The sequence below is a fragment of the Poecilia reticulata genome, linkage group LG10, assembly GCF_000633615.1.
Source record: "Poecilia reticulata strain Guanapo linkage group LG10, Guppy_female_1.0+MT, whole genome shotgun sequence".
NCBI lineage: Eukaryota > Metazoa > Chordata > Actinopteri > Cyprinodontiformes > Poeciliidae > Poecilia > Poecilia reticulata.
In genome coordinates, this window is record NC_024340.1 from 29,059,543 (window position 1) to 29,083,650 (window position 24,108).

Genomic DNA, 24,108 nt, shown 5'->3' on the forward strand with positions numbered 1-24,108 from the left:
TCAGCCTGGGTATGCAAAGCTAGTAAAATCCAGGTAAGATTTGTTCCTTAGGAAACTTCAGGAACACCGTCTTCACTGGGGGACTCGTTCTGGGAATAAGGATCCTTATGCCTGGCTAATTTATCAATTCTGCAAAACTTTAAAAAAAACAATGGAAGTCTGCAGCGTTAAGCTGGATCTAAGAGGAAACTGAGGTGTCATTGTTCCAGTGACCCTGTGCTATTTCCAGTGGTTATGTAACCCTGTGTTGTTCAGGAGGCTGTTTCCTTGTCCTTCAGTGACAGGAGACACACTGCTTCACTGAGGAGGAATTTACTAAATTCTTTCAACTAAATTAAAAAGACGTTTGACCAAAGAACTGGAAAGACAGATTCTGGTTCTCCAAGCTCATCTCAGAACATGGAGTGTGTAAAATGTACAAAATGTGTGACCCTTATGTGTGAATATTTTTATTATCTTATAGATCACATCTTATTAATTTACAAACGCCTAACTGAAAAAAGTAATTCACCAAATGTATTTTAAATGTCTTTTAAACACATTTGGATGCATGATAAGAATGTGCTTAAAGATGAACATTATGTACATAAAGATTTGTTTGCCTTTTTAATATAAAAACAAAGGTAAATTAAAAACTCTACATCTCTGAAACCTTGTTCAACTTTGACATTTCTCCTTAAAATCCCTGACTGACAGGTTAAAAGGGACGTAATGTAACGGATCTATTCTTTAACTGTAACCTCTATGTGAGCTAATGTCTTGTGGAATGTGAATTATTTGTGCATCATCTGAGTGATGGCAGAGAAAAAGCAGCTTGTCCTCATCTGTTCGACTGACGGAGAACCAGGATGAACAAAAGAAGAAGTGTTTATGGATCATTCCCTGCAGCTACTTCTCCTTCTTTTTCACCTTCAATCTCACTATTTGTTTCTCTGGTCTCTGGGAAACTCAAATACCTGACATTTAGGTGTCAGTTACCTGCTGAGTGAGTTTGACCTGGAGCCTCCTTAGAAACATACTCATAATGTAGGAATTTGGTTATATTACTGCAACCCAGTATTCGTCCTTAAAGTTATGCTTTTTTTTGTACCTCAAGCATGAAATGAATCTGTCTTCTGCAATTTCTTAACCCTTTGTAACTTGTGCACATTTCTTATTTTATGTGTGTAGCAATTATTCGTGTGTTGCAACAACACATAAACATAAATTTTGAAAAATGTTAATTGTGGAGAAATTACAATAAAACCTTAAAATTTATCATTTCCAATAGTTTCTTATTTATTGCATTTGTTTACATTTGGCATAATATGAAGATAACTGAAATGTTTGTGAAAATATGAAAGATGCCTTTAGTATTTTTAGGAGGGCTGCCCTGATACAGATGATATTTAACTCTAATACTGATCAAACTCATTTAAGACATGAGCCGATGCCAAGTTCCAGTTCAAAACCATGTTAAAGTTTTTATTAAATGATATATCAAAATTAACTTGGAAGCAAGTTGGAAGCTTTAACATGTAGTTGAATTAATCAGTGCAACACCAGTGTCATTCATGATCCTGAATGTTGCATTTATTTTTCCCGTCATCCCCTGAATGTCTTGCTCTCGAATGCTCATAATAATGAAATAAGTAAATGTTGTTTTCTTCCCTCAGCTCTGGTGGCCCAACTGAAAAGAATCGTCAGTATCACGTCGTAGAGCTTATGTACGATAAATTCACTGATCAAAAAAGATTTTTCAGCCATTCAATGGAGTTAAAGGTTTATTAATTAGTTAAAAATGTGTAATTATACCAAACTCTTAAAATCAACCTAGATTAATGTTTGACCTTTTTACAGGTAGAAAATTACATTCAACAAAGAGATTTTCTGCACATTTGAAATTTTTTTTATCTTCACTTATCCTAAAGTCTAACAAGGACATTTTGTTGACTTAGAGAAAAGTATTTCCTGGAGGTGAATGACTAATGTGAGGCATTCTTGTTCACTACTGGGCTGATGAAGCTTAAAACAATTTGATTCTGATCATTAGCAATTTATCTGAGTGTATATCTATTATTTCACACTTGCTGATTAAAACTGAAAAACAAACACTCTGTTGAAACTGCTGAGTAAAAGGTGAAGTAACTGTGCTAGTACATTAGTCTTCCCTGAAATCTGTGCAACCTATATTCCAATTCCTCACACATCTCTGTCTTTTTCTCCAGGGGAAGCGACTGCAGCCGAAGGCTCAAGAATGTAAGTGTTGCCATTGGATTAGATTGTTGTAATTTGTTTGTGAGCTAAATGCATGATTGGTTTTTAAACCAGTACTTTGACACACTGTGTGTTTGGACTGCTGTGACTTTGTTTCCATCTTCCTTTTCTGTTGAGTCTAATTAGGCTTGTTCAATTTCATGGAGTTACCATCTGTGTTGTTAGAAAACATTTCTCTCCTGCAGAAACGGGATTTTATTAACCTTACTTTCTGTGTTATTATCTGCTCCAACGTAGCTTGCTCTCTTTTTTTTAATGGCTCTTTAAGAAGCAGAAGGTGCTGTGCTAGCCCTGCCCTCTCTGCAGTCGGAGCAGTTCCACTCGTTCTCTGTCCCTTCACTCTCTCTGTGATGCTGGTGTGCACTGAGCAAGTTCATATGTGTGCCATTGCAGAGCTCACCTCTCCTGCTGGCTCATTTAGCTGACTAAACACATTGAGTCTCTGCTGTGTTAGCCAGCATTTACAGCTGCAGAGGAAATGATTCTCAAATTGCCAGTCGGTGATGCTTTAGCTCGGATCTGCTTGTGTGACGTGCACTGTGGATTTGCCTTGCACACTGAAGACTGAGGACTAGGATTGGACAGCGGCTATCTCTGCAGCGCATCAAATATTGAGAGGTGAAGAACCTGCTGTGAGAAGAATCTGCTGATGTGGTCATGAAGCTGTTTAGCAAACAAATTTGATGTTACGTTGAAAAGAGTCTGCCTGGAGGAGTGGAATATCACTGTTATGTGCTTGTTAAGCAGGAGAAGATGTGAACAGCCAGTGGAGCGTTTTTTGTTTCTTTTTTATTGGAAACCACACTTGGTGTGGGTTAAAACATAAGTACTCATGTGAATAGTTGTTCACATCCTAGTTCATTTTATTTTTGTGTTTTGGTGCTTGGCGACCGTATCTTTCCACTAGATCCTCGTTGACAGGCCTTATGTCACAGCAGACAGCTGCTGAAACTGATGAGGTAAAGTAAGTGTGACACACTTCTCTCTCTCAGGCCTCTTGTTGATTTTGCTGCCACTCAAAACTCCACTGACTCGTTTTTAACAAATGTTTCCTTTCACCTGGTGCTTCTCAGCGCTGATGTCGAAGTTTTGGTTTGACACAGCTGTCAGCTCGTTGGTTTGCTGTTTCTTGTGTAAATAGTGCTGGAACAGACATACGATGCTTTTCACTATGGTTTTGTATTTGGGATCAATGTGGATCTATTTAGAGCTCAATAGTGAGCATGTGGAACACATTTGGTGGCGACCTATATTCACTGGACATGTGCCCATTATGCTGATGACACTGGAGTGCTGCACTTTGCTGAGCTACATGATGCTGGTGATGAGCTTTAAAGGTCATCGCTTCTCACAAGTTTTCCTTTTCTGATGGGTTCAGGTTTTTAGCTTATGGTAGTTGGGTAGATAATGAAATTCACTACCAAAATTGATAAATGTATAAAGTGATTGAAAATAAATCAGAACAGCAGCCAATAATGCAGCCAAAAGTCATCAAAGACTTTTTGGGAAACTAATCCGCTGAACTGGTGCAAAACGCATCCACCATAGAACTCGGTGGTATTTTTGACTCCTGGCCTAATTGGAGTTCCTAAATCAGAAGATTTGAGACCTTTCAGACTGGCACCCTATGGAGAGATTTAAAAGTTATCAGCCATTAGTCATTAGCCTAGAGAAACATCGAACTTCATTGGGATAGGTGTAATATTCATTGTTCCTCTTGCTAATAAGAAGTTACACATTAATTCAACATAATTTGTAATATTTTTATTTTTTTTAATAAAAATCACCGTTTGTAGCAGTAGTTTATATAGATGAGATGCCATTCTCCTCATATGGTAATCGCGTCCTGTTTTTTGCTGTTTGTGTGACTACAAAAGTTTCTTGTTTCATTTTCAATGGTGCTTTTTATTTGCTTAAAAAATGGTTTGTTTATTATTCTTTCAATATTTGTGCGTTTTATGACTCTAAAATTTGGTGATACTTACCGGTTAAAGACAGCAATTTCTGAGTAGCACTGTTTTTGTTTGGCCAGAATTTATTGTGGAGTCTCATGGAGATGATCACCCAAAAACAAGATTTAAAAAATATCACTTCTTAAGCTTTTAATTAGTTAATTTACAAAGAGTGTGTTCTCTGTTAAGTACTTCTGACTTGTTACTCAAAATAAAGAACTCATTGCATTTAAAGTTCACTCAGGGTCACAGCAAGCGACTCGTTTGGCGTCATGCTTCCCTCTGATCAGCAGGCCCAACCCCTTGCTTGTCCTCTCTGTGTATTTGAATGGCAGAAGCTGTTTACATTGACGGTGCCACTGCAATTACCGCATTAAGCCTGGCTGAGCCTTCTTATCAAAGCTGTCCCTGTGGACTGCAGGTTGACATGGACACTGTAAATATAGCTGGAATCACCCCACCAACAGTGCTAAAGGTGCAGCCCTGTGTGATGTCAGTCTCAGTCTGTAGATTCTGCATTTTACACATCAAGCTGACTGCAAAGAAACGTCCAATGAGTGCTGCTTTGTTTCCTCTTTCACACTCTGTGGAACCTTGTATCATTGGGTTGCAAATGGTCCAACTAAACAACAGAGTAATCCAGCTGCTTGTTCTGTAATGTTTCTGTAGTGTAAGAGGCAAAACTGACCCAATAATTTATTCAATAAATCACAGTGGCCAATTCAAAGGTAGTCATAGCTGTTGTGACTTACCTGAACTGCTGAAACGGAGCGTTTGTTGATCATTTTACCAAATCTACAGTGGATCCCTGTTCGCTGGTGCTACGGACCAAGACTACAAATGGAAATCTTTCATCCAGTATACTTGAGACCACATCTAAAACATGGTTTTTACAAAGCACTGTACTTTTTTATTATTATTTATTTGTAAAAGCTGCATTTAAATTTTTTTAAATGTAACTTGCATGTTATATAATGTTGATGATTGTAAACCATGCTGCACTTCCTTTTGTAGGCAGCAAACCTCCCACCCACTATGAAAATCATATCATAAAGGATTGTCTTGCAAGGAACACCTACACCCAAATTCCCTGCACTGCTTAGTGATTGCTAGTCTTTTTTTTAATATAATTTTAGACTTTTCTAACTTTGAGAGAGTTAGTGATGATATTTCTTTAAGTTTGAAAAGCCAGAAAAGATTCACTGGCAGCAAATTGTGAGACAAGAATCTCTATCCACCCACCCTGAAACACGCTGGACATGTTGGACTCAGACATGATGCTCCATGTTCCCAATGAAATTAGAATTTCCTGTAATAAGACCATAAGTTTGATAATTTAAGCACAAAATAAGGTAAATCATAAAATTTATATTTTGATTAATTAAAATAGCATTCTCTTTAAACTCTTGAGAAATTCATAACATGCTTTGTATGAATTAGGCATAAACTACTACTTGTGTTGGTGGCATTAGTATTATTTTGGCACAGCAAAATAATACTATTTTAATTATTTATAGTATACTGGAAGTAAATATATCTGATTAATTTGAAATCTGCCAAGAGGAGAGCATTGAAAGCTATGATGGTTTGATCAGGCATATAAATCTGTTGATTTTGTATGTTTGTTCCATGTTTACCATTATCCCAACAAACCAAATGTCACTTGAGTTTTGTAATTTGATCCATTTCTGCCCTGCAGGTTTTAATCACCATCTACTGGCTCGGTCGTGCTGCCAACAGCTGCACCTCCTACAACGGGCCCACGCTGGACCTAAAAGAGTTTGAGGGCTTGCTGTCACAAATGCGAAAGGTCTTTAAAGTCATATTTTAATGAACTATAATGTTTTCAGTATTTTATTACATTAATATGTTGTTTATCTCAGTGTGAGGAATTTTACTTCTAACCAGTATACCCAGAAATGAGACACAAACAGTCTCTGCTGTGTCACTTGATTCAGGATTCAGTAAAGGAATGTTTTTGGACGTCTTGATGTCAGGAAATATTTGAGAAATGATCTCAGGGAGAGATGATGGCATCAACCACCTGAGGTCCAGTCATGACCTTCATAAACTAGATTCCTCTGGAAATCCTGCTGTTGCTGTCCAGAGTAATATTAGAATTGGTTTTACAAATCTTTCTGTGACAATCATTCATAGCCATGATGTCACCCTGCATGAAATTTCTTCCACATTGTCACATTATTTCTCCGTCTATTAAACGGATGAATTACTGCCAAGTCAGGAGAATTAGTTTACCAGATGTTCATATGTTGCATATGGACAAAACAAAACCTTTTTTCCAATAAATAAAATACTGGAATAACAGGGGAGCTCCATAAAACTGCAAAATCCATTCACTTCTGATTGGCAACACATTATAGTCAGTGTTTCCATTATTTATTAAAGCTGAGTGAAAAGCCTAAAGCAGGTGAATCTGACTGCACCAGAAGGAAACAAGCCCTTATATCCCTGGTCATTCTTGTATGACCAAAACAAATAACATATATGTCACTGTCAAACACAATTCCCACCCACTGTGGAACGTTCAATACAGAGATTTATGCAAGGCTGGAGAAGCTATAGCAAAGTGTTATGGGGTCAGGAAAAGGAAGCCATTTGGTTGACGGGAAAGGTCTTTCTCCACCTTCCATTAGTACCAAAGACACATTTCAGCTGTCAGCAGAAATAGGGGAAGGTCACTAAGGCGAAGAGAGAGTAATGAGAAAGGATGTAGGCAGAAGATAATGAGGATATTTTGAAAAGGTTGTTGACTAAACAGATGTGGGAGGACTGTGGAGTTATCTGAGAGGTTTCAAAGTCTAAAGTGCAACATTTAGATGCAGGATTTCTTTCAATAAATTGGATTAAATTATATTTGTTTCACCCTTTTTTTTAGTTCACATTTTAGAAACCAAAAATTCTGATTGTGTTTTTCCCTATTTCCTCATAACGTAGGAGGCAGAGGCGGCAGAAAGTCCTCAACTCAGCATTCGGGACAGTGGCTACATCGACTGCTGGGACTCTGAACGCAGTGACTCGCTCTCCCCGCCACGCCACGGACGCGAAGATTCATTCGACAGCCTGGACTCCTTCGGCTCGCGCTCGCAACAGACTCCGTCGCCGGATGTCCTGGTCCCACGCGGCAGCAGTGATGGTAGGATATCATCCATCTCTTTGTTTAGAATTTTTGCATACAATGAACCACTGGTACTCTGGCGAGCCATGGACCACAGCGTAACCCCACTAGCTACTAGCTGTCGTAGTGAAAAGGTAAAATATATCAGTACTTGAGATCTAAAAATGCATCTCTCTAACCATTTTTAGACTCAAAATATACCCTAAAATGTTTTAATATTCATTGTGGAATCTGTCTTGGCTCTACCGAAGAAGCTAAGTCTTTCTTATCTCATCTTCTGGGGCAAAAAGCAAAAATATATAAGGGGGCAAATACTTGTATATATGTAGCCCATAGCAACCCAAACGCCAAAGCAGCTTTTATTGTTTTTGCTGAAATTACAAAATGTGTTAGAAAGTTCTTCACGTTTTTATAATGTCAAACTCAACCATCTGCTGCAGCTAACTGCTGTTCACTGCTACACTGTTTGTTAAGTAGTGCCTTTTAAAGTTTAACAGCAGCTTATAAAAGCCTGCACTAGTCGTCATGATGTTATTTCCATTGCCGAACTGCATGAGCGACAATTCAGAGCAACACTTGGCGTCCTGTTTGTTTCTCCTTCTGGGAAGAGCTATCAGACTGTAGTTCTCTAAATCTGCCATACTTGTTGATAAGTTTAACTAAGAAATTAAATAAAAATACACATGGTCTCCATCAAGTAAAAAAAAAAAAGGTTTGTAGTCTTACAAATTTAAAGGCAAAAAATAGACAAACAGAAATCCTTAATCGGTATGAGAGATCAGGTTTTTATCCTGTTAGGTTGCTGCAGTAAACCCAATTGCTCGACTGCCCTGAAGAATTATCTAAAGGATTTTACTGCAACAGTTTCTTCTAATCAATTTCTCTGAGCATGAAGCTCAAGGTGATTTATTATTTTGTCAAGCATCTTGTATTCATATTCCTTAACACCACAGTTTGTGATAAGTAATGAAGTACAGGGAAGCAGAGTTTATCCCTGAAAAACTGTATGAAATTACTTTACCTAGTTAGAGCTGTGTAATAGGTATTAGGATGGGTGTATTTTATCAAAAAATGTATATGTTCATTAAAGCACAAATCTTCAAAAATGTAGACGTGATTGAATAAAAGAAAACATAGAGAAGCATATATCTGTGATCACCCATTTGCATGAAACTGAGTCACACTGTGAACAGATGCATCCAACAACCTACAAACATGCCAGGTTTTCCTGCCGTGACCTTCAGACAAAGTCCTTCCTTTATTCATCAATGCAAATTGACTTCACCCTGAGTAACTAGGGGACAGATGGAAGAGTTTAATTCAATCTTTGAGTGAAATTCAATATTGGCAACATGGTTTTGTCTCTGCCAACTTTGTATGTTGATACAGCTCTGATACATGAGACTGCCTTTGGGGAGCTCGCATAATAATAGTTTTAGCTAATTCCCTCATATTGATCATAGAAAATCGATTCAGTTAAGCAATTAAACCTTATCCTCTGAACAAATATTTAAAATCTGAAAAACGGGTATTTCAGAAAAGATTTGATCCCTGGTTACATTGTATCTAATATTTGTGAATATTTCTGAATACAGAGTTATTCACTCTTGCTAAAATGGTCAATTTATTACATGATACTTATCAGGGAATGTATAGTAATACCCAATTTTCAGCTGCTATTATAACTCATATAATAGCAGCTAAAATGAATAACTGGAATCATTTAATTCCACATCATCGGTCTTAAATGTGGAACGTTCTGTAACTCTTTACTTGTGGACTTTCCATCATTTCAGTTGCTATATTTAACACACTGCACCCCTCTACTTTTTTGTGGGAGTTTGTAGATGATGTTTGTAATCTGGTACAGTGTAGCACTGACACATGAAACATTTTCCCTCAAGCCTCAGTGTTACCACATCTGCAGAGAGCACATCATCCCATGAAAACATATGTTGCTCCTTAAAGATGGATCTACATGGATGAAAGTGACACCCATGTTTCCTATTGATGGGTTAAGAGTCATAACCAAATCCTTCACAGTTGGAAGTGTGGGTACCTCCAGGCCTTTTTGGTTGGAGCTTCATCTGTTTCAGACCAGAACTTTTCACAACTGTAATGTGACGTTTATTTCCACTAACAGACATGGCTGCTTCCATGTGTTTCTGATCAGAAATGAAGGACTGTTTTATGGTTCAGATCTGGTTGAAAGTTTTGTGTTTATAGTTAGGAAATGTTTACACCGAGTCACAGCTCACAGTCTGAGTACAGGAGCACTCCAAGTGATGAGACAGTGGCACAAGTTTGTCTCAGCTGATCCACCGGTTTCCATTTTACACTACTAATTTATTGGAGAGGTTTTCAAAATAAATGAACAAATCAAAGAGGAACCTACTGTTATGCCAGGAGTAAATTACTGGAATTACGCATGTGACTGTTTCTAAGAACGTGATTTTCATTCCTCTCCTCTGTGTATTATTAGAGGATTGAATTAGGACATATTGCGGAGGAATTTACCCCACACATTAGGGAAAGTCCGTGAGCAGTGCACTTCTGCAGAGCCAGGTGTTGAGAACAACATTAAAGACCCTGAAGTGGGTGTAAACGGTGAAATGGAGACAAATTGGCATCCAGAGTAAAATCTTGCATACTCTAGGCTAAAATGTCATAAGCTGTACAATGTTAATTTAGTAATGATTTATGTTGCTGTCTTTGTTTCATAAACACAGCCTATCAGCCTGTTTGGGTTTGATTGATGCTCAGTCGATGGAATGCATTATATTTTTTTTATAACACTGTAAGATTGCTGTAAGGCTCATAACGTTTAGGAACTGAAGGATATAATCTGTAGATTTAAAGAAATGGTTTTCAGACATCTGCCATGAGGCTCATCAATTACGAGTGTCTTCTTAAAATAATTTTATACCTTTGTTTTCCCCCCTGCGCTCTTTTCCTAGTTATCCTCGTCAATGACTCAGTTGGCTGTTTCTTACCGTTTACAAGATACCTAAATTAAACAAGACCTAGAAATGCATTACTGTATCTGAATTAATATAAAAAGTCTTTATCAAGCAAAGTCTTAATATGTTTTAATCATGTTACAGTTAGTCTATTTTCTGTGATAGACTAACATAAAGTAGCATTGGTTGATTTTTTTTTTTTTTTTGGTTTGGTTTTGAGAAAAAATTTGAATTATTTTATTTAGTTGCACTGATTAAAAACCCTGTGGAATCTATAGCCAAGATGATTTTGGTGGTTTAGTATCTACTCATATCTAGAGAATAGAAATTGTTAGAAATACTTGCCTTTTTTGCCAGGCTAAAAGTCGTGCTTTAGATTCTCATCTGAATTTGGGTCCATTCCAACACATATTGTTTACTCTGAACCGTTCCATCGCAGCTCTGGCTGTAAAGTTTGGTCTGCTGGGAGGTGACTTTCTACACTTCAAAGATTTTTATTAGCATTAGTTCTGACAAGCTGACTAGTAAATGTTTTAATGTAACACGACAAAATGTGAACAAGTTAATAGGATATGAAGTCTTTTACAAAGTGCTTAAAACGGTTAACTGTTAAGATTATACTGCAAAATACCAATGAAGATGAAGACAATCTGCTATGAATTTAAATATCTGATTCAGTAATGCATTTTTTCCATTAATTTCCTTGTAATTATAGTTTGCAGCTCATAAGAATAATGGGAATCAGCCTTCAGGCGTTTTGTAACTCTGCTGAATCATCTCCTCAGTTTTTTCTCTAGCCTTTCAGTCTGATGTCTGCTGAGGCATGGAAAAAAAGTTCTCCAAACTGGAAGAAATGTCGCCTCACCTTTACATCTCTTCTGTTCCGTGAAAATACAAATATTTTCATTTGCTAGTCTCCGAAAATTAGATTAAATCCTGATTCAGCAGTGAATAGCTACTTTATGTGTGAAGATAAATGAAGTAGAATGGTCAGTATTTTCCACGATAAGAGAGATTATCATTATATAACACTAATAAAAATATTTTTTTGCAACTCTTTGGCTCACCTTAGGCCACGGCAGTGACTCGGAGTCCGACGGCACCCCTAACAGGAAGATGCCGGACCTCAACAAGGACGACATGTTGGCACGGCGGACATCAGTCACTGAGCTGCGCACCGCCATGCCTTTCAACCAGTACCTCCCCAACAGGAGCAACCAGAGTGGATACGTGCCGGCACCGCTTCGCAAGAAGAAGAACGAAAAGGAGGAGGGAGGCCACAAGAGTTGGAGTACCGCTACGTCACCTGTAGGGGGAGGCAGGCCCTGCAGGTGAGTCACGAAATGATGAAAAGAAAAGGTTAAAATAAACGGATGAAAAATATCACTTTCATTGATACTTTTGTTTTTTTAGTTTATTTTAATTTAATGAGGTGCACTTATAAATATAAATCATCAAAATATGAGTTGGAGTAGATGGAGCTAAAATAAACAGGAGTAAAACTGGTTTAAATTTGGATCGGACACCGTGTGTCAATGTGCACATTTCTGGTATGAAACCTTTTAGCCGCTGATTATTTTTCTCCGTCTCATATTGTTCTGGCGGGAGTGGCTGATGGAGGCCAGATGTGTGTTTTCATTGGCCCTCATGCTGCTCAGCTCTGAAGGGCTTATTGGATATATATTGGTATGGCATGTTAACGCCAGGGAGAGCAATGTTCAGACTTTTCATCGCAAGTTTTACATTTCTGCTTGCTCACTAAATTCTTTCACATTTTTCTCTTTACTGACTATATAGTGTGTATGTGCCATCACTTCAGAGGTTGACTGAACTTACATCTATCACTTTAGTTTTATTAAGAGATAAATTGCAGATAATTCAAAACCTCTTTGTTTTATAATTAGTCTTCCACGTTGTTCTGGTTTCCATCATCACACATTGTTTGCTGCTAAAATGTTTTTTTGTTCTTTTCAATCAAATTATGTGGTCTCAAAACTGCATTAAATACTTTTTCCTTTCATGTTTTACCTCCTCTTGTCTTTTCCTGCCTTGAATTTTTCACGTGTTGTGATCATCATACCATAATCCTCCCCATGTCACCAATTTTCCTCCAACCTGATTATGTGCTCCTGGTTTTTCCTCTGTGTGGGGTAAATGATGTAACAGTACAAATGGAGGCCCTGTTTTAGTACTCCCACCTGGAGAGTCCCTCAGCCCTTCTCCCTCCCCAATCATCGAGTCACAGATTCAGAAGAGCGAGAGTAAAGATGAAGAGGAGGAGGAGGAGGAGAAGGAGGAAAAGCTGAAGGTCTTCTCACCTTGCTTTAATATCCATGCTGTGGGAATAAGGAGGAGCAGCGAGCCTCCCAGAGACACCATAACTCCGCCGAAGGTCAACTCTGAGCAAAGGTCAAATCCCATGTCCAACTTCCTTTTACTAGACAGGATTCAAATAAGTTTTCCCTATAAATCTCTTATGGAGTTGTTGTTTCTAATATCTTATGAGAAAGAAATAGTCTTATACAGTCTCTCAGTTCTCTCAGAAAATTTGGTTCTGTTCGGAGAATTATCCATTCCACCACGTGAAAGATTTCGGTTCAAGCAACTGTTTATTTCAGCTGAGTATCATCTTAACAGTGTCAGTTTCAGAATATCTCTCCTCCATTCATTTTAATTGTTGGCAGATGCCACATTTTCTGAAATGATGTTCAAGGTTATTCATAAACATAACAATGAATGGTTCTCATCCTTAGAAAACAGTTCCAACTTTACAGCTGGTGCTTTAATCTGACCCTTTTACACTTTGGCACTGTAATTATCAGATCAGATTTTACACCATCGCTCCTTTTCTACAGCTCAACTGTAAGCTAACAAGGCTCTGAGCACATTTAAAGCTGGTTAGGACACACCGTCCTGAACTGCCTTTCCTTTATTGAACCAGATTAAGTGTGCACCTATCTGGCCACCCAGAGGCCGTAAATTATACTTCAAGTTTTAAGGAACAAGAGGAGCCTTATCAATTGTCAAGGCACAATGTGGTTTTTATTTCAGTTCTCATCATTTCTTGCTTGTTCTAGGATTGGCAGTGTTTATTTCTTGAAAATTAAATTTTAAGCCTTAGGTTGTATCATAATCCAGCCTTATCTTGTGTTTTTGTAGTTTTTTTTCTAGAAAGTTCAACATTTCATTCAGTCCTTTTGGTTTGTTATTGTGCGTCACATCCCTCATTTTCCCTTTTGTTTTTGTCAATTTGGCACAGATGTTATGGCTTTGGTTGATTCTCAACATTTTAAGAATGTGTGTTTTCCAAAGACCCTGCAGGTTTTAAGGATTTTATACAAAGCTCCTACATGAAGCTCTTAGATATTTATATTTGAACATCACATGTTTAGTTTCAAAGCCTTCAGTTTTGCCAAAAGTAGATGATTTGAAAATGGTTTCATATTACTTGAACTTTTTCACACTTTGCCTTTTTACAATCACAATTTTTAATGCATTTTTAGGTATTTTACTTATTTGACCAACACAAAGTAGTGCATAATTGTCAAAAGTAAGGATAATTTTGCGTAATTTTTCTTCTTTTTTAAAAAAAAAATACAAATCAAAAAAGTGAGCTATTCATATGAACTCTGACATCCATAAATATCATCCATAGTAACAAATAATGCTGAAATTTCAGGTTGTAGATATCCTAAGGTGGTAGAGACAAATCCCAAAATATATGTAACAGTAGCCAACTGTGTTCTTACTGTATTGGCTCAGGAGGGGCTGCAATGTTGCAAAGCGTGAAAAGGTTTGGAGTGGATGTAAATGTGTTTTCAGGGCAAGTTTTGATAATAACATTTTCAAGAATCAAGAGAAAATATTTTCCGTGTACATTCCAGTAGATTAGTTTTAATCTCTTCATTAAAACTACCATCAAAGAAACATGTGTGCACGTTTAAACAACGAGCCATACACGCAAAACTGTCCTGCATGTGTACACGTATCAAAACATACTCAAAAACAGTCTGCACATGTGACCCGCCCTCAGGATGTGAGGAAATGAGGTCCTCTTCCGTCCCTGACCCCGAGCAGATTGGGACTGAAGGCCGTTCTTCTCCCTGCCAGCAGCTGGCCTCTTTCTCTCTGCACGCTGTAGTTTACAGTCCAGTAAAATCTACCAACAAAGCAGCTGATCACGAAGCAGTGACAAAACGATAAAAAGACTTGAAGCGTTTTTGGGTTTGGCTGTTTTTGCACCCAGCTGCTCTAAACAGATCTGTTAGCATGCCGCGTCTTCTCTGATTTATGACCTCACAACCGTTCCACATTCAGGCTGCTCCAGAGGAATGTTGTCTGATTATATAGGGAGATACGAGGCAGCCAAGCGCTTCAGTTTGCTTTGCTTTCTGCAGTATTCCAGCTCGCTCGTGCTCAGAGGAGCTCTTCCAGTACTTGGCGGCCCTGTCACCCAGCGCTACCAGCCGTGCTGGGAAACGTCCGACCACAACAGACCAGGAGGATGCGGGATGTGCAGGTGCAGATGGAGATGATAAACGGGCCTGTCGAATGCTGACCTCACCCAAATATGCTTCCTCTGAGTTCCTTCCTGTGCCCACTGCCATGGCAACCTCTTTAGCTGCTGCAGGAGCAACCGATGCAGGCGGATTGAAGGGAAGGAGTGACGAAGAAGAAGCAAAGGAAGAGAAATCTTGTTTGGGCCATAGTCTTCCAGCAATGTGAGCCGAGTCATTTTATCAAACTCTGATGCTTTGGGCTCCAACTCCTTGATTTGCCTTTTATCTGAGGGATCTGTCGGAACGATGATCCTGGAGCGGAATCTCTATCAGCATGATGTTGACCTCGGTGTGCACTGCTTTGACTGGATGATGACTTAAATAGTGCATGATATTATCTGCATAAACCGGGATCAGAAATGCTTTTCTAAATGATTAAATGATCAAGCAATGCATGAAAATGTGAAAATAAATTCAAATTTTCTCAATTTCTTTTGCTTAAAGAAGCAGACAAAGATGCTGCCTTTTTATTTTTTTTGAGGGCATCCAATTGGGGAACTAATTGTTTGATTTATTTATTGCACATTGATACGCATGGAACTATTTTGAGGCACATTCTAGGTAGATGTCCTACCAAAATCTTTTGGTTTATTGATGTTTTTCTGGATTGCACCATGTGGTAAACAAACGCTGCAGAAAACTATCTGGGTTTGGTTTTGATTACTCTCTAAATTTAGTTTCCCCTGACCACAAGCCACGCTTTCTTTCACACCACTCCAACATAACAGCAGCAGCTGCATTGAAGAAAGAGAAGAGAGAAACTTTATGGTTATACTCGAGTTCATAAGTGGTCACTGAGAGGAACTTTTCAGCTGCTCGTGCTTATTAAAGACGCATGAGCTTTCCTTAGTTGGCTTCTCTTTGCGAAATGCACCTTTTCTTCTTGCTCTTTGTTTTGCTTTGCTTTGCGTTGCTGCAATTTTGTATGTTGGATAACACTGCCCTCTTGTGTTTAGTTTATATTTTAATATAAGGTAATTTATCAAACAAATCCTCGTTTTTCTTAATCTGGAATATTACCTGTCATTTAACACTCAGACATTTAATTTTCCGTATATTTGCATGAGAAAATATTTGTTTCTTCAGTGTTGTGTTCATTGGTCATTGTGTTGTCTTTTCATGCTCACTGTGTTTTCAGCCACTCTGATAATTTGTCAGATTATCCACAGTAAGCTGCTTTTTCAACATTTGAGTGGTTCCAGTTTGTGGCTCATTTCATTTCTCATTTATTGCCAGAATTGGATTTTTGTTTTGTATGAGGTTTTTTTTTCTTCCGTCTTTTCTTCATGCATTTGGAGTCTTACAGATTGTACTTTAACTCTTTCCACACATTCTTCCAGATGTTATTGAGAAAATAACTCTGGATTCCTCATCAAACCTAGATTCTTATTTTTGTACATATTTATTCATTGTAATTAAATTTTTCCCTGCTGTCATTCTATCATAAAACGGTCTAGATTACTAGACTGTGCAGAAGTTTGTACCCTTACCTGGACTGAAAAAATGTATCATATTTAGAGATATATTAAGCAAAATTGTGATGCAACATTACAAAAAATGTTCCTATAATCAACAGCTCTTTATATTTCTTATCCCCTTAACATGCAGCAGAACGCCCGTGTGCCGTTTTTCCATTGCATTTTCCAGGGGTGAGGGTTAAGGGGTTGTATAAACTAGTTAAAATCCAACATTGTGTCTGAGTTACTGTTAAACACAGTTTTACTGTTTAAAAATGGAGACAAAAAAGACAAAAACATTTACCATTATGGTGACAATAATTTAGCTTGTTTGATTGAGGTAGAACTGAACTAGTAGAGCCAGTAAAGTTTAGGCTACTTCAGATTGTTTCACTTCAATCACAAATCGTTACTTCAAACTGTAAGTTTACTGTTTGGACTAAATCAGTCTGGAGAGTAAAAATGCTTTGCTGTGATTAAAAATGATGACCATATGCATTCTCTTGTGGCCTGTGATCCATGTTTTGCTTTGGAACAGACTTGGCTCATCCCTTGTGCTTCAGCCAGTTGCATGTTTTGCCTTCTGCTGCTGGATTCAGAAAAGTTATTTTAAGATGAAAGTTTATAAAACTGCAACTTTTTGCTATGAGTTGAAGAATGAGCACAAATGTTTGGTTCTATAAAAGAAGGCTGGCTTTCCTTTACTTTGGCTGCTCCTGTTTTGGGGTCGCAAAGGCAAATATGAGCCAACATTGTAGATTTGAATAGAAAATAATGTGAAAAAACACTTCAAAATTTCCAGATGAAGCTAAAAAAAACGACTGAATTCTGCAACTGTTGATTGGTTTCTCAATAAAACCATATCATTACACAATACTAAAGCCATGTTCCTCCATTATGCATCATCTCTGTTTCACCTTCTCACTTAGGAGTTTGAGTATGATCGACATGCGTGGTGAAAACGAGGCCATCCTGCAGCCGCACAGTCACATTCGTCATGAGCTGATGCACAACCAGTACAACAGAATAAAAGAAGACGAGAATCACTGGCAGGAAGTAAATGCATTAGTCTCCTCTCTTTTCACCATTTTTTCTGCAAGTTTGCAGAAATATTTCTTCCTTCAAGCTGCTGGGCATGTTGTATCTGATCTGTATTTCTTTTTTTTTTATGTGCCTGTCAGGACCTGGCCCGATGGAAAAATAGGAGGAGGAGTGTCTCTCAGGATCTGATCAAAAAAGAGGAGGAGAGGAAAATGATGGAGCAACTGATGTCAGGAGACGGCTGCATCTCTCAAAGAAGAAAAAGCATCAAAACCTACAGAGAAATTGTGGAGGACAAGTAGGTGACGTCCACAACACATTGAACACTTTGACATCTGAACAAAATCAGTTACCAAAGTGATCAACACATCCATATGCAAAAAACCTTTCATGTACTGTAATATGGGCTTCACACATTCAGGTGAATTTGACTTAAGGCCATCACTTAAAGACCAACATAAATAAATTAACTGTTAAAGGGCTTAAAGCTGCAGTTTATAACTTTTCTTTAAAAAAATATTAAAAAGTCACATTTTGTTAAAACTATCACTATGTAGTTAGAGTATAATATGAGACAGATAATATGTGAAAAAAAATCTATCACCGCCTCCCTGAATTATTGTCTGAAGAAATGCACTGCTCCCGAACAAAACAACCAATCAGAGCCAAGAGGAGGGTCTTAGCGTCGTCAATCATGTACTCACTGCTCGGTGTGCTAATGGCTGAGGAACAGCCTACCTTTATAGGAAGACCACTATCATCAGTGACCATGCTGACTTGCTTTAGCATTCACGACAGGTTCTGCTATCAGGAAGAAACTGCAGCCTCCGCTACACGGAGGGTGATTGACAGCGCTAAGACCATTTTCCTGTTTCTTTCTAGTTGGCACTGGGAGAAGGCAGATGAACTTTTTACATTGATCATGTGTCATATACCAAACTGTTACAACATAGTGACAGTTTTAATAAATATGAAAAATATATATATATTTGTTTAAAAGTCACATACTGCAGCTTTAATGCTGGCCATAGCAAGTAAAGAAAATCAAGATAGTAAAATGAAAGATGTTTGTTTTTGACTCTGAATGACAAATTGATTTCAATCAGCTTGAAAATGTCTGCCTGTTGTCAGGGAGCGGCGTGAGGAGGAGCTGCGGGAGGCGTACCGGAAAGCCAGAACTCCAGAGGAGGCGTCGGCCATCCTCCAGCGCTACGCCCAGCGTTTCTCCATCAGCGAGGCCATCCTGGAGCGCCTGCAGCTGCCCAAGCTTCTGGACCGCAGCGTGTCGGCCGACCCCTCCTTTCCCACCTCGCCCTTCTCCCTCTCGCTCTCCTCCTCTCCCACGACTCCGGACCCTTTCGACGAACCGTCTGAGGGGCCACTGAGGTACCTGCGGCAGCAATCTGCGCCGGCGCCACGGTTTAAGTCCATGCTGGAGGCACAGATTGAAGAGTTTCCCAAAGACTGGAGCTCACACCAGCGGCCTCAGATCCGCTCCCGCTCTTCTGAACCACCGTCCACCCGGGCCCTGTCACCCAAACCAGTGCCTTTGCTGACACCAAAGCCTTACTTTCAGCCCCGACTGTCGGCTGATGAAAAATGGAATAGCAAGGTGAGACAGGATGTGTGAGTTACATACATATTTAAGGTTACATTTAAATGAACCTTTAAAAAAATTAACTACTGCTTTCAGACTATTCATCTTGACCTCTCTTAAACTTCTCTAAATTATTTTCATAACGATAAAGCTCTGATCAAATGTACATATTCAATTAGGAGAACTATGATCAGGGTGCAGTTGCCTTTGAAAGTTTACACACTATATTAATGTGTTTGTGAGGTAAAAACTGAGGCTATGATTTATAATTTCACATTTTTGTCCACAACTAATGTGAAATAGCTCCTGTTCAGTTCAGATAAATATTTTTTGGAATGAGAAAAAATCCTGAAAGTGTTATGGTAACAGGTTTGTTTGTATTCTAGTTGAATTGTACAGAACACGTGTTTCATAATAAGACTGCAGCGAATGATAATTGATTATTCTATCAATTATTCTGAAAATTAAGTGGTTAAATGTAAAGTCTAGAATGTGCCAACTTTTTTTATCCTATTAGTCTTTTCTATACATTAGAATAACTATGTAAGTAAACAAAAACTTCCATTCCTTTTTTTTAATAAAAAAAAAAACACATTATGGCAAAAATGCAATAACAATCTTCCTTTAATGAAAGGCTGATTATGTGTAGCAGAAGATGCATCTGCAGCAAAAAAAAAAGCTCAAACATGTGAAAAGCTCAACTCTTTCTGCTTGAATTAGCATCAGCACAGTGTAAGGCTGATCTGGTGATTATTGTTTGGAATAACTGATTAATAATTAGGTAGCAAAATGTGCTTAGTTAATTTGATGCGTTTTGCTAAATTTGAACCACTTGTGGAGTTCTGGACAGAACATATTTACAGACAAAGGTGTTTTTGTTTTTATCATAAATGCAAAATATGTGTATTTTTTGTAAAGTCTTGGCTAAATTACTTCTGAGTGTGTTGTTGTTTAAACGAATGGCCTCTTTGTTTAATCAACTGCTATATTAGTTGATGATTACTAATATTTTGCATCATAAAAAAATCTGGCATTTTATCTTTAGTGGGTAAACTTTACATGAGTGACTGTAAGTGTTGTTGCTCTTCTTCCCTTTGGAGATCTCTTAACACAGGGGTCCCCAAACTACGGCCTGCGGGCCGGATTCGGCCCGCCTCCACATTTGGTCCAGCCCTCTGAACAATATCAAAGAGCATTTATATTTTTTTTCATTTACCGTATTTTCCGGACTACAAGCCGTTTATATGCGGATTTTTCTTCAACCACCAGGGGGCTCTTTAGCAGGAAGTGAATCATTGGAAGTCTGGTTACTTGCGCCAACACAGAGCCCACAAACAGCAAAATGAGTCAGAAACAGATCAGATGTCTTTGGAAAGTTTCTTTGGCGTTGTGGCTTATAGTCCGGTTCGGATAATATGGACTATAATCCTTCCTGGATTTTTTCTGTGAAGAACCCGGAGAGGGTTATTTGATTGTGCTTTCTGGAAAACAATATATTTCTACATTTAGGCACTCCTGCAATCGTCACACTTTTTCTGTTACAAACTGACTCCGGCCCCCAGCAGACAAGGGAGAAGTTATGTGGCCCTCACAGGAAAAAGTTTGGGGACCACTGTCTTAACATTTACATTAAAATGTCACAGAACCGCCATTGTGATGAGTGACTGGTGTGTATGAAAACCCAAAACCTCCCCTCACTTTAGAAAGCGTGAAATGTTCCAATTTCACCCTTAAAGGGATCCATTCCCCTTTCTTCTGGCAAAAAATGAGCAAAAGGAATATTTAAAATGAGCTCTTGCATTGTGGAGTGGTGTAAAGGGAGATGCAAGGTATTACCAGATCCAAATGCAGCAGGGCACTTTTTCTGGAATTTCTTGTCAGGAGTCCCATCTTGAATGGAGCCCTCTGTTCGCTATTGACTTAAGAAGTTGACAAGTAGGACCCCTCTCAATGTGAAGTGGGCTCCCAGCGGACAATGAGTGCCCACACAGGCTGTAAGGACAGGGATGAGGAGGTGGAGGAAGAGGGGGCCGACTGAGAGGCTGCATTCAGCCGGCTCCGGCACCGTGTCTTAAGTTACCGCTCACTGGGAGCTCCTCACACATATATTAGAGCTTCTTTGTAGCAGAGGCCAGCAGGGTGTTTTCAGCAGATGAACAGCTAATAACTAACAGAAGTGAGGTTCATAATGAGAAGGAATGAAGGGTTTTTAGACTTTAATTATTTGCATTTTTTATTTGTCATAAATTGCTGATTTTTAGCTGTGAAAATTCAACCAACAGAAAAATACAGTGCTAAAAATATATCAGTCCATTAACATTTTCAGATTCTGCCTTTTTTAAATCACAAACTTAAACCTATTTAATTGGGATTTTATGTGACTTAAAAACATTCTGTGAAGGAAAGCTGTAAAAACTTTTCACAAGTAGAATTCTTAAAAGTGAGTAAAACCCACTTTACTCTGTCGACTCTAATGTAAATCCAGTTTGACCAACTATGATGAGAAGACAGCTATTTGTAAATGGATTCCAGCTGCGTGTGATTTAATCTTAGTAGATGCAATCTAGGAATTCCTCAGAAACGTGGTTCTCTACCTGAGAAGCAGTCAGGAGCCCCATGGTAACTCTGGTGGAGGTAAATAAAGGCCAATGGTGGAAGAAAAACATTTAGAGGCTGTAAAAATAGTTAACATCACAGTTTATTCATGTTTTCATCCTGCAAAGGGTGACTGTGTGAAGTAGTGACTGAAATAAAAACGCATCTCACTTTTCAGATTTTTATTTGTAAGCAATTTTTAAAACAATGTATGATTTTCCTTCCACTTAATTTTCCTGTACTTTGTATTTGTCTGGTGCATAAAATCCCAATAAGATACATGGTTGTTTGTGGTTGTAATGTGACAAAATCTAACAAAAAAGACCAAGGAGTAGGAAAATGTTTGCAAAGTACTACATAGTAAGTAAAATCAAATCTGATGCCTCACAGCCAATAGTTTTATGGTCATAATAAGTAGGAATTATTGCTAACTCTGTACTGTTGCTATGCAGGCGGACAGTTTGCTACGAGTAAACGGCGACATCAGAAATGATCCCAGTTCCATGAAGTCGGAGAGCAAAGAAAGGGACTCCCCTCCCCTGTTCCAGGCGTCTCCAGATGCCCCTCCATCACCCGCTCGCAGTCCGCCCGCCTCCCCCGAAAGAGGAAGTCCAGTGTCAACAAAAACCAGCGGCAGACAGAGCAGCATGGAGGCAGCCTCAGTCTCTGAGGGTTCACCCACTCCCACTCGACCCACTTCTCTTCCGGAGGTCAGATTCAGGATGTTTATGATTTATACACCAAATAATAATGATACTTTGAAAGCATTGGCAGGCGGCTAAGTTATGTCAAACAACTTGCTGTGGTGGAAAGAATGACTTGTTGAATCCAGTCAGCAAAGCTCAAATGTGCTGCATCAGTTCAGTTTCTATGGAAACAGGCCCTGTTGGCACAAAACACTTTAAATCTCACAACATTCCTGCAAAGACATGCTTTTGATTTGAGACCAGAGGTTATTATTATAACTATTACATTTCTTTAATTTTCTTGTTCTATCCCTGGAACTTTGCCCAATAATTCCTGGCATCTGACTGTTTTGGTTGGAACTCTAGAAAGCAACACTTTCCTCCTTCACTACAGGAATGTCAGTCTGCTGACTCAGTCTTTCATCCAGACAGTAAACCATCTGTGACCATTACAGGAGCTAAAGCAGCCAGAGGACAGCTTTGTGGAGACGGGAGGCCGGAAAGATGCTGCTCAACAGGAAGAAAAGTCGACTACTGCAGCTCAGAAAGCGCCACCTGCAGGTCTTAGCAACACACTAAAATGCTGAGGCCCTAAGTAGCATGCTTCCTGTTTATAGGCTATTTTTCTTTGTGTGTAAAACTATGATTTCTAGAATTTTGTTTGTATTGTCCTCCAGAAGCTAAATCGGAGAAGACTGAACAGTTCACAGGGAACGTACTGCAGATTCTCCCAACTGAGGTAAACGCACCAAACGACCCGGCCATAACATCAACGGTAAGAGAAATTCAGCGGCCATTATACCAGAAGTCATTGTAAACCAGCTTGTAGGTAAGAGTTTCCTCTTGTCAGGAGTCTTTTCAGGCAGCGGAGACTGCAACGAGTCCGGCTGCACCCGGATCGCTCGGACATAACCCTTTGAGGGAAACGTCATCAGGTGAATTCATGTCCTGAAGTCCAAACATAGTCAGCTGCTTCTTTTCCATCCCTCCTTATATTCTAAGTTTGATTATCATGTCAGTTTTGTTCGCTGCTTTTCTTTTAGCTTTTCAGCACTTCCCTTTTTCTGCTTACATAAGATAAAATGACTGATCACAACCTTTTGTAGTCATTTCTTAGTTGTATACAGATTTTAATCTGTAGCAATAGGACATTTTAAAGCCTTTTAAAACCAAAACATTCAGATAACTGTTTTTGGCCAGCTAAAATATATTAAAACAAAATAAAGCATACATCCTAATACCAAGAGTCTACATATTACTAACTAAAGTTCTACTAAATCTACCATACAAGTAAAAATACAGAACTTTTCCCCGGTTTGACTTAAAGTCTCAGGTTGTCTGGTTCAGCTCCTGATTTTCACATCTATCCTGTCCCTCATTATTTCCTTCCCTGTTTTCCTTCTCTCCCACATTCCCTGTTTTTCTTCCATCCACGTATTTGTATCATTTTGCTGTAGAGTTTGAGATCAGTGTCAGGTCCCTGCAGTCCTCCAGCAACCCTAAGTCACGCTGGGAGTTCTTCGCTCCGCCAGGTAAACCTCTGTGTTGGTGGAGGTCTGACATTCTGCTCTACACTTTTCCCTCATCCTTTTACTTTGTGAGGTATCTTTGAAGCTTTCTGTTTGAACTGCTTTTGCATGTTACTGAGTGTCCTTCTAGTTGATCAGACTGATCAGCTGATAACCAACTTTTGACAGCAAAACGGTAATAAACCAGTGTTTATTACTGGTTTCTCCACAAAAACCAGCAGCATTTGACTTGTATTAAATAAGCTTTAACAGTATGATCACACCTACATTGAACTACATACAGGTTCAAGTCTGAGTGCTGAATTCGTGCAAACCTTGTCCTGACAAGAAAACATTGAAT

The 24,108-nt window shown here is 38.7% G+C and overlaps 1 protein-coding gene across 7 annotated transcripts in view; it reads left to right on the plus strand.

The window, feature by feature from the left end:
• The window catches only part of LOC103471865 (LIM and calponin homology domains-containing protein 1), a 70,745-nt gene that overhangs the window by 38,054 nt on the left and 8,583 nt on the right, over positions 1 to 24,108 (plus strand). For 3 of the 7 annotated variants that reach the window (XM_008421116.2, XM_008421113.2, XM_008421117.2), the window contains exons 5-17: positions 2,208 to 2,238; positions 5,908 to 6,018; positions 7,164 to 7,362; positions 11,377 to 11,635; positions 12,471 to 12,713; positions 17,250 to 17,376; positions 17,502 to 17,659; positions 18,493 to 18,973; positions 22,006 to 22,263; positions 22,695 to 22,800; positions 22,917 to 23,014; positions 23,090 to 23,174; positions 23,697 to 23,771. In XM_008421116.2, coding sequence (XP_008419338.1) covers positions 2,208 to 2,238; positions 5,908 to 6,018; positions 7,164 to 7,362; positions 11,377 to 11,635; positions 12,471 to 12,713; positions 17,250 to 17,376; positions 17,502 to 17,659; positions 18,493 to 18,973; positions 22,006 to 22,263; positions 22,695 to 22,800; positions 22,917 to 23,014; positions 23,090 to 23,174; positions 23,697 to 23,771 — 2,231 coding nt within the window. Of the gene's footprint in view, positions 1 to 2,207; positions 2,239 to 2,594; positions 2,875 to 5,907; positions 6,019 to 7,163; positions 7,363 to 11,376; positions 11,636 to 12,470; positions 12,714 to 17,249; positions 17,377 to 17,501; positions 17,660 to 18,492; positions 18,974 to 22,005; positions 22,264 to 22,694; positions 22,801 to 22,916; positions 23,015 to 23,089; positions 23,175 to 23,696; positions 23,772 to 24,108 lie in introns of those variants that run through there. The other 4 variants (XM_008421114.2, XM_008421119.2, XM_008421122.2 and 1 more) reach the window with 3 other exon arrangements.